Source organism: Triticum aestivum, chromosome 6B, assembly GCF_018294505.1.
Source record: "Triticum aestivum cultivar Chinese Spring chromosome 6B, IWGSC CS RefSeq v2.1, whole genome shotgun sequence".
Lineage (NCBI taxonomy): Eukaryota > Viridiplantae > Streptophyta > Magnoliopsida > Poales > Poaceae > Triticum > Triticum aestivum.
In genome coordinates, this window is record NC_057810.1 from 54,373,554 (window position 1) to 54,383,258 (window position 9,705).

The following is a 9,705-nucleotide window of genomic DNA, read 5'->3' on the forward strand; positions in this document are numbered from 1 at the left end:
CGTGCTCACTTGCTTGCTCGTGGTCGTGTTCCTATCTCGGAGGTACTTGCCGAGCTCCGTGCTGAGGAGACTCGTCTTCGCTCTACTGGGTTGCTTCTGGTTCCGTCAGTGCTAGCCGTCCGAGCTCCTGTGTCATCTGCTCGCCTCACCGCTCCACCACTCCTGCCTACTCCTCCAGGGGGGGGTCAGCCGTCCTCCTTATGCTGAGAAGGGCACGTCGCGCCATGACACCGTCTGTGGTTATTGCTCCCGGCCGGGTCACCCAGAGTCTGACTGTCGCCAGAAGAAGCGAGACCAGAGGCGCTCCACCTCCAGCAGGCCTCCTATGTCATCCTCGACTCCATCACTCACTGACCAGGACATTGTTCGCCTCAAGCGTCTTCTGGCTTCCTCAGGCTCCTCGTCGACTGGCTCTGCTGCTGATGTGACTGCCCCTTCCTCCTCACCATCAGAGGCATCTACACAGTCAGGTACATCTTCGTGGGTTCTGGATTCTGGAGCCTCCTTTCATATGTCTTCTGATTCTTTCGCCTTGTCTTCTCTTCGGCCTCTTAATTCGCCTGTTAATGTTCTTACTGCCGATGGCACATCTCTTCCTGTTGCTAGTCGTGGTATTCTTTCCACTCCTTCTTTTTCTGTTCCAAGTGTTTCACATGTTCCTCGCCTTACCATGAATCTTTTTTCCGCTGCCCAACTTACTGATTCTGGTTGTCATGTCATTCTTGATATCGACTCTTGCTCCATTCAGGATCGTCGCACCAAGGCTTTGGTTGGTGCTGGCCCCCGGCGCCGTGAGTCAGAGGGCCTTTGGGAGGTTGGCTGGCTTTGTGTTCCTTCCGCTGCCACCACTTCTGCCAGCTCTCATGCTCTTGCTGCCTCTTCGTCTGCGTCCTTCCAGCAGTGCCATCATCGACTTGGTCACATCTGTGGCTCTCGCTTGTCTTCCTTAGTTCGTCAGGGCCTCTTAGGGTCTGTATGTGGAGATGTCTCCTTACATTGTAATGGTTGCAGACTTGGAAAACAGACCCGGTTACCTTATCCTACTAGTGAGTCTGTATCTCAGCGTCCTTTTGACTTAGTTCATTCTGATGTCTGGGGTCCCGCTCCCTTTGATTCGAAAGGTGGTCATCACTACTATGTTTTGTTTATTGATGATTTCTCTCGCTACACTTGGCTCTACTTCATGAAATCTCGTAGCGAGGTTCTCCCTATATACAAACATTTTGCTGCTATGGTTCACACCCAGTTTGCCACGCCCATTCGTAATTTTCATGCTGACTCCGCTGGAGAGTATATCTCTCAGTTGTTGCGTGGTTTCCTCGCGGAACAGGGTACTCTTGCCCAGTTCTCCTGTCCTGGTGCTCATGCTCAGAATGGCGTTGCCGAGCGAAAGCATCGTCATTTGCTTGAGACGGCTCGTGCGTTGATGATTGCTGCTTCCCTTCCACCCCATTTTTAGGCTGAGACTGTTTCCGCATCCACCTATCTCATCAACATTCAGCCATCGACTGCTCTGCAGGGTGGCATTCCTATGGAGTGTCTCACTGGTCGCTCTCCTGACTACTCAGCTCTTCGTATGTTTGGATGCGTCTGCTATGTTCTTCTTGCCCCCCGAGAACGCACCAAACTGACTGCTCAGTCAGTTGAGTGTGTTTTCCTTGGCTACAGTAATGAGCACAAGGGCTATCGATGTTGGGATCCAGTGGGTCGTCGCTTGCGCATCTCGCGTGATGTGACCTTTGACGAGTCTTGCTCTTACTATCCCCGTTCTTCTTCCTCGCGTTTTTCTGTGGACGATCTTTCTTTCCTTCTTCTTCCCGATACACCCTGTTATGTGCCTCATGTGTCACCTCTTCCTCCGGCACCTCTCATTCCTTCTCATTCATCACCGACCCCGTCTTCTCCATCTCCTCCATCCTCCTCCTCCACCTCTCCCCCATCTTCTCCAATCCGTTGGCCTCTCTCCCCATTTCCTCTCCACTATACTCGTCGATCTCGTACTGAGGATGTCTCCTCTGACGAGCCTTCCACCTCTGGTGCACCTCCTCCCACGCCTCCCCGGTTCATAACCTCCATGCTCGGCCTCGCCCCCCGCCTGATCGCTACTCCCCTGATCGGTACGGTCTCTCTGTTCTGACTGAGCCCACTTCCTATCGCACTGCCATGACTCAGCCTGAATGGAAACTTGCGATGGCCGAAGAGCTTGCTGCCCTTGAGCGTTCTGGCACATGGGATCTGGTTCCCCTCCCTTCCGGTGTCTGTCCCATCACCTGCAAGTGGGTCTACAAGCTTAAGACTCGCTCCGATGGTTCTCTTAAGCGCTACAAAGCTCGTCTTGTGGCCCATGGTTTTCAGCAGGAGCAGGGGCGCGACTATGGTGAGACATTTGCTCCTGTGGCCCACATGACCATTGTCCGCACTCTTCTTGCTGTGGCTTCTGTCCGCCAGTGGTCTATCTCTCAACTTGATGTTCAGAACGCTTTTCTCAATGGTGAGTTGCGTGAGGAGGTTTATATGAAGCCACCACCGGGGTACTATGCTCCTGATGGTATGGTCTGTAGACTTCGCCGCTCCCTATATGGTCTCAAACAGGCCCCTCGCGCCTGGTTTGAGCGCTTCGCCTCTGTGGTGATCACCGCTAGTTTCTTGCCCAGTGATCATGTTCCCGCGTTGTTTGTTCACACATCTCCTCATGGCCGGACTCTTCTCCTTCTCTATGTTGATGACATGATCATCACTGGTGACGACTCTGATTATATTGCCTTTGTTAAGGCTCGCCTTCGCGACCAGTTTCTCATGACTGATCTTGGTCCACTTCGCTATTTTCTTGGGATTGAGATCTCCTCGACCTCTGATGGCTTCTACATCTCCCAAGAAAAATATATTCAGGATCTCCTTGCTCGTGCTGCTCTCGGTGATGAGCGCACCGTTGTGACTCCCATGGAGCTCAATGTTCAGCTTCGTGCCTCTGATGGTGACCCTCTTCCTAATCCCACTCGCTATCGTCACCTTGTTGGCAGTCTTGTCTATCTTGCTGTTACGCGTCCTGACATCTCCTATCCCGTCCACATTCTGAGTCAGTTCGTTTCAGCCCCCACCTCTGTCCACTATAGTCATCTCCTCCGTGTTCTACGATATCTTCGTGGCACGATCTCTCAGCGCCTTTTCTTTCCCCGCTCCAGCTCTCTTGAGCTCCAGGCCTACTCAGATGCTACCTGGGCTAGTGATCCCTCTGATCGACGCTCGCCATCTGCTTATTGTGTCTTTCTTGGTGGCTCTCTTATTGCCTGGAAGACCAAGAAACAGACTGCAGTTTCTCGCTCGAGTATAGAGTCTGAGTTGCGAGCCATGGCCATGCTGACGGCTGAAGTGATCTGGTTACGGTGGATCCTTGAGGATTTTGGTGTGTCTGCTACTACCTCGACTCCCTTATTGTCAGACAGTACTGGCGCTATCAGTATTGCGCGTGACCCGGTGAAGCATGAGCTCACCAAGCACATCGGTGTGGATGCCCACTTTGTGCGTGCCGCTGTGCAAGATCAGACACTTGCTCTTCACTATGTGCCCTGTGAGTTACAGTTGGCGGACTTTTTCACGAAGGCTCAGACTCGCGCGCATCATAGTTTTCTTCTCTCTAAACTCAGTGTTGTTGATCCACCATGAGTTTGAGGGGGGTGTTAGATGTGTATAGCCCTTTTCGGTTTATCCCCATTGTATAAGGGGTCCCTTGCACTTTACCCTACACATGTATATGTATTGGCCTTTGGCCCTCGAGTGAATGTAGTTGCCATTCATCCAACATGGAGATCGGCAAATTTGAATCATCACAGCATTATTAGACGAAACCAACATCACAAACAGAGGCTAGAATATCAGTTATTGGCTATATCTGATACTAATAGAGGCCATAATATCAGTGGGCATACGAGGGGTTCATGGAGTAGGAAATCAGAAACATCTCACAGGCATTCTTATTAACAATGCAAAAAAAGAAGAATCGTCTGTTCTAGCTGATGATCTTGTGCTCACGTTGGCCATTTTGCAGATGCGGAAGGCGTTGCGGATTGTAAAGTTGAGTGCTTCAAGAGGTGGGGCCAGGTTTAATGCCAAGCAACCTGCAAAATAAGGAGCTGAATAGCCTGTGGATCATGGGATCGTATAATGTTGAACGGCTGTAATTGCCGAACCAGTCAATAAAATGTGTGAAGTTCTTCAGATCTCAAACATTTCATAAGAGGTTAACACATTAGCAATCTCACTCAAGGGCTCCCTGAATCCCAGTGAAAGCAAGCAACTCAACATTGATTAGTCAGAACGACATAAAAACAAACACACAAAATGTGACAAAAAGCAGAAATTTTACGCGGAATTCTCCTCGCCAGATGCAACATGGAAAATCAATCAAAAGAAAACTGTGAAAATACGAACACGCCCAGAATGCAAGCAAGCAAAATCAAGTGAAAGGTACTGATTAATACAAGCAAGTCTTACGTCGTCATGTCAGTTGGCCAACTGACTACAGATAACAAGACATGATTGTGCAAAATAAGTGATCATTCCTACGAGTCCACTTCACAGCTGACAACTGCATCCTAGATAGAGGGTAAATTTCCGTGTGGATCTCATGAACCAAGCCACTTCTGCATCTCAGCCGCCGGAACGTAACTCTCATACCTGCAGGGCAATTATGGCATCAGTCAAACCAATTTCCATACATGTGCAGATTAGACTGGCAGTGAGAGATATGCTGAGACAATATTTAAGCAAACTGCCTAAAACTAGACTAATTGTCCATAAAACTGAATAACTTAACTGTAAGCAAAACGGTAAATAGTAGTACAACAATTCACGAAGGCATGCTCTTCAAAAATTCTCACAATTATCAGCCCAAAATAATCAGCAATTTGTAATGACATAGCTATAAGCCATATAAATAAAGGAAGCATGGAACAAATGTTCAGGTATCGTTAGCTGGCAGTAACTTACATAGAGGGGAAAACGTGTAAATTACACTGAGCCGCAAAACAAGAAAACGACAAAAAATCCATGAAGCACGAAAAAGGATGTATTTATTTCTGCTACCACGTAACATGACAGCATTATCATCTACTCCCTCCGTTCCTAAATATTTGTCTTTTAGTGATTTCAAATGGACTACCACATATGGTTGTATATAGACATATTTTAGAGTGTAGATTCACTCATTTTGCTCCGTATGTAGTCACTTGTTGAAATCTCTAGAAAGACCAATATTTTGGAACGGAGGGAGTATGATCTAGCTGGAACAAACTTTTGCACAAAAGGGGGAAGGGTTTCGAGTCATCAGTCATCTGCAGAGCTAAAGGGGAAGAACCTGCATTAACAGAGGGAATTTGGAGAGTACCAAGGAGGCAAACTTAAAGAAAGGCAGCTAGATACTTCCTCCGTCCCATAATATAAGAGCGTTTTTTACACTATACTAGTGTAAAAAAGGCTCTTATATTATGGGACGGGGGGAGTAGAAGCGAAAGAGCACCTCCATTAGAGGACTTTAATGCATATCAACAGATAAAAGAGAATGTAGGTGGGTGAGGGCATGAGGAAGAGAATGGAGAGCCACTAAGGAAGGGATTAGGAAGCAGGGTCTAGAGATAAGAAGCAAGATGCAGCCTGCCATGTTGCCAGAACTAAATACAGAATATGGAGTAGATGTTGAAGCTTTTACTAAATAAGGGCACATAGAAGCAATCGATAAGAACTTGATAACAAACAACCATATAATCCAAACAGTCTTGATAGGAAAAAAGCCACAAGGATTAAAATCTTATTTTTCAAGGAGGAACTAAAAGTAATGATAAAAAATATATACAGTACCGGTAGATTATAAACAGATCTACTAGTTCATCCAGAGGAGAAGTCGCAAGAACGTATGGATATCTATCAGAACAGAACGCACAGAGTGGGGGATACCTTGTTAATGGAACAACATGATTTAAGCATGGGCGGCGCTGCCGCTGCCTCCTCTTTGACGATACGAGCTATCTTGCGCGCGCCACCATCATCCGGCTGAAATTGTTAGTGTCAATGCATAGATATGGATCGTATAAAAGCATGTTTGATTATGTGCATATATATACCTCTTCATCGGTGGCCGAAACCTCTCCACCATCACGTATCACACGCTTGAGTGATTGAATAATTAACCTTGGCAGCCCCTGTTGTTGGTCCTTGTATGTTCCAGAGGAAGTGTGCTTGTAGTTGTGCCTTCGTATTGCAAGGGCGGGACTGTTGGGGTGGATCCTGGTGGCGTGCCTCAGCTTTGCCTCCGTTTCCTCCACCTCATCACCGTTGCAATTCTTGCAATTTAGCCAGTAGGTGACTTTCTCCAGCAAAGGCATGCTGCCCGGTACCAAACCAATATCTTCCATTCCTATGCTGGCGCCACATACCAATTTATGAAGCATAGGCAGTGCTCCCTCCCCACACTTAATATCTATGTTGGTGCTCAGATATCTCAAGTTTTGGAACTCATCGCTTGCTAGAACAGTATACAGAGGGCAGTTGTCAACACTCGAGATGTACAGGCAGCGAAGCGATGGCAGACCCCCGAGGATCCGCAGATCCTGTTGTTCCACCACCTGAGCTGTGAACAACAGGTAGGATAGGTGGGGGACACACGAGGGAGCCATCCACGGCAGCCTTCTTGGTAAAACCATGCCAGACAGTGTCAACTCACGAATCTCATAAGGTGCTGGCGTCCAATCTTCCCAGCCGCCATGATGAGGCCACTCCTCTATATCCACCGAGTCACAATATATCTCCAGAGTTTTGATTCTGCGGAGGTTGCATAGAGACTTCACAAGAGCCCTGTGAGCCCTCTCATCCATTTTGTCAAAATGGATCTCAAGCACCATCAACTCTGTTAGCTTCCCTAAATCTTTGAAGAAGTTTGGAACCTTATCCACTGAGAATAGTCGCAGCTCTTGTAATGAGGTTAGCTTACCTACATCTGCCAACATTCTTGTGCCCTTAGAAGCACGCAGGCACATCAACTTGTTTAGCTCACCGACAGACGGGGACAACTCTTCTATACCACTTTCCCTTACATCTAGCGACTGTAAGTACATAAGCTTTCCTATTTCTCTTGGGAGCTCATCAATAGGTGTGCCGAACAGTCCTAGGTACCTCAAGTGAACCAACTTTCCAACATGCTCAAGGCGACAACCTCCCGCCAAAAATTCACATTCCTCTAAAACAAGTACACGCAGTACTTTAAACCTCAAAAGTGAGGGCATCCTACTATCACGACACATGCTAGCATTAAATGACCTCATTTGTTCCAATTCCATGCTAAGGGTGTTCCCGATAATTATTTTATGGAGGGCTAATCTTCGAGCATTGTTAATTGTCAAACATTTCCTGTGATGCTCTGCATCATGTATTGTGACAAAATTTACTTTACTTGATAAGCTACGGATGAGATCAAGCACCATATCATGAACACGACAACGGCCTACATTGACTCTATGGCATGGCTCTATCCACAGGATCATGCTCCTATTTATGAGCTCATTCAGATAGCTCTCCCCCTGCTCAAATGACCCTATCCCTTGTTTATTGCTAACGAAACCTTCTGCAACCCACCGCCATATCAATGTATTTTTGTTGATCCAGTTATCTTCTGGAAAGACACTTAGGTACAACAAACAAGTCTTGAGGTGATAGGGCAGATCATTGAACATATAAACCCAGCTACGTTACCCGCCATTCTAGCGCCCCTGAGCGATTTTCACCGCGTGAGCCGTTCGATCGTGTTATTATCGTATGATTTTTGCTGCTGCCGATCGCTGGACCGTCAATTCTTTTGCACCTTTGTGCTCGTTTCAAAGGTGGATGACTGATGGGCCTCGTTAAGTGTAGGTCCAGAGAATGATGTGAACTTGCTCTGGTTTTACGTAGCTGAATTATGAGATGTCCGGGCTGCACGGTGAAAACCTAATCCCCAATCCCAGCCCGTCCTCGAGCCCCACATTCCCTCCCCTCCCCTTTCGCGTCGTCGCCGCCGCCTTCCCTGCTCTCCAGTCTCCGCCACCACCACGCCCCTTGCTTCCCCTTCGCTTTTATCCTCCTCTCGATCCGGCGCTGGCACACACGGTGGTTATGGATGGGCCGTTGGTTGCCTTCATGGGAGAGTGCGGCCTTTGAGGTCTTCAGCGTGGGTGTGGAGGAGCGGGAAGAGGTGAGGAGGATGACAACATGGGAAAAAAGCAGCCAGATCAAAGCTCTCGTCGCCGCTCGCGTTGCCATGGAGTGGAGGGTCGCCGTTGGCCGCATCACAAACAAGCGAGGACGAGGACAACGCCTGGATTCGGCGATGGCATCATAAGAGGCCTGGGCCTCCTCCACGGACAAGGTGGCGGCGCACTTGGCGGCGGCGATCTGAGCACCAGTTCAAGGTGAGGCATCTCCTCTAGCCACATCCAGTTTCTCCCCTGAGTTTGTTTTAAAATAATGAGTTCTTGTTATGGATTTGAGTTTTTTCTTTGTAGTACTCTGTCGGCTGTGGCTGGAACACCTGGCATCACTGCCATCAAAACGCCATTGCCAAATGCCTCTGAAATTAATTATAAGCAAGAGTGGTACGGCTTGCACAATGTGGCATTTTAGCCGATAAAAGTCATTCGTGTTTTAGACACAAAAGAAAAAGATTGAGGCTGAAGCACCAACCACAAGCGGTGCCACAAAAACATGGACAGGGGAACACTCGAGCGCATGCCGCGCCCAACTAGAGCAGAGCGGCAAAAGAGACAAACAAACTTGAGGGCAAAATCCATTAACTACTATATATACCGGAATCATCACAAACGGTCAGCACAATATTATATATACTGTTTTCCCCTAAGGAAGAACTTGTTCATATCTGTAGCAGCAGCAAACACGGAGTGGTTAATGGAGAAGAGTAGCTTCGCCACTAATAATTTTGATTTTTCAGAAGAATGAGGAGAAGCTAAACTTTCAGTGAATGCGTGTTAACACTTTCAGTTTTCTGAAGAAAAGCTTCAGGCTTCTGCAGTTTTCATTCTTCACGGCGCAGAGGTTACAGAGGTATTGAAATATGATGCTTATATGAAATGTTTGGGGGTTTATAGTTAGCACTGCTGGTTTAGGATTTCCATAGTTGAGATTTTTAGCTAATTGCTCTGCTGTTTGGTAGAGGGGAGAGCCGCCTGAGAGTATAAATAATATTATGCTTATACTTGTGGTGTGCTGCTTTTTGGATGATGATAGTAACATGAGTGTGATCTTAATTATTTGCAGGTCAGATGATGTGTGCAAGGAAGGAAAGATGCAGACAAGCAACGCCGAAGACGTCTTCAAAGCGCTTGATGAGATTGAGTTCCCAGAGTTGGTAGAGCCCCTGAGGACTGCATTGGATGGTCTGTGTTGTTGTCTACTTGTCTCCTCAATTCTTTTACAGTCCGATGTTCTTTGAGTTTAGATGTTGCATGAATAAATAATCTATGTGGCAATGCAAGTGAATGGTGCAGTGGCTCAATGCTTTAGATTGTTGGTGAGAATCTGGGAGCATACATAAATAGATGTTGTTAACAACAATGGAATTTATAAAATGGGAGTATAAATAAATAGAAGTTGTTAAATCAATTGATTTTTATTGACTCTATCTCTATATCCTTATGTACGAGGGATTGCATGAATTTGGGATTC

General features: G+C 47.2%; 2 protein-coding genes across 3 annotated transcripts; one reads left to right on the forward strand and one right to left on the reverse strand.

The window, feature by feature from the left end:
- Window positions 1-4,668: 4,668 nt before the first annotated feature.
- Window positions 4,669-7,721, reverse strand: LOC123138801 (probable disease resistance RPP8-like protein 2). Its single transcript, XM_044558673.1, has 4 exons — window positions 7,442-7,721; window positions 6,117-7,249; window positions 5,950-6,045; window positions 4,669-4,674 (listed from the first exon to the last, which is right to left on the reverse strand). Exons 1-4 carry the CDS (start codon window positions 7,719-7,721, stop codon window positions 4,669-4,671), a joined length of 1,515 nt encoding a protein of 504 aa, XP_044414608.1.
- Window positions 7,722-8,053: 332 nt separating this feature from the next.
- LOC123133446 (uncharacterized) lies at window positions 8,054-9,692 on the forward strand. Of its 2 annotated transcripts, XM_044552936.1 has the most exons (4): window positions 8,054-8,435; window positions 8,529-8,846; window positions 9,022-9,084; window positions 9,298-9,692. In XM_044552936.1, exons 2-4 carry the CDS (start codon window positions 8,728-8,730, stop codon window positions 9,470-9,472), a joined length of 357 nt encoding a protein of 118 aa, XP_044408871.1. In that variant the 5' UTR covers window positions 8,054-8,435; window positions 8,529-8,727; the 3' UTR covers window positions 9,473-9,692. The 2 variants fall into 2 exon arrangements, with proteins under 2 accessions (XP_044408871.1, XP_044408869.1); XM_044552934.1 differs by lacking the exons at window positions 8,529-8,846; window positions 9,022-9,084.
- Window positions 9,693-9,705: the final 13 nt, after the last annotated feature.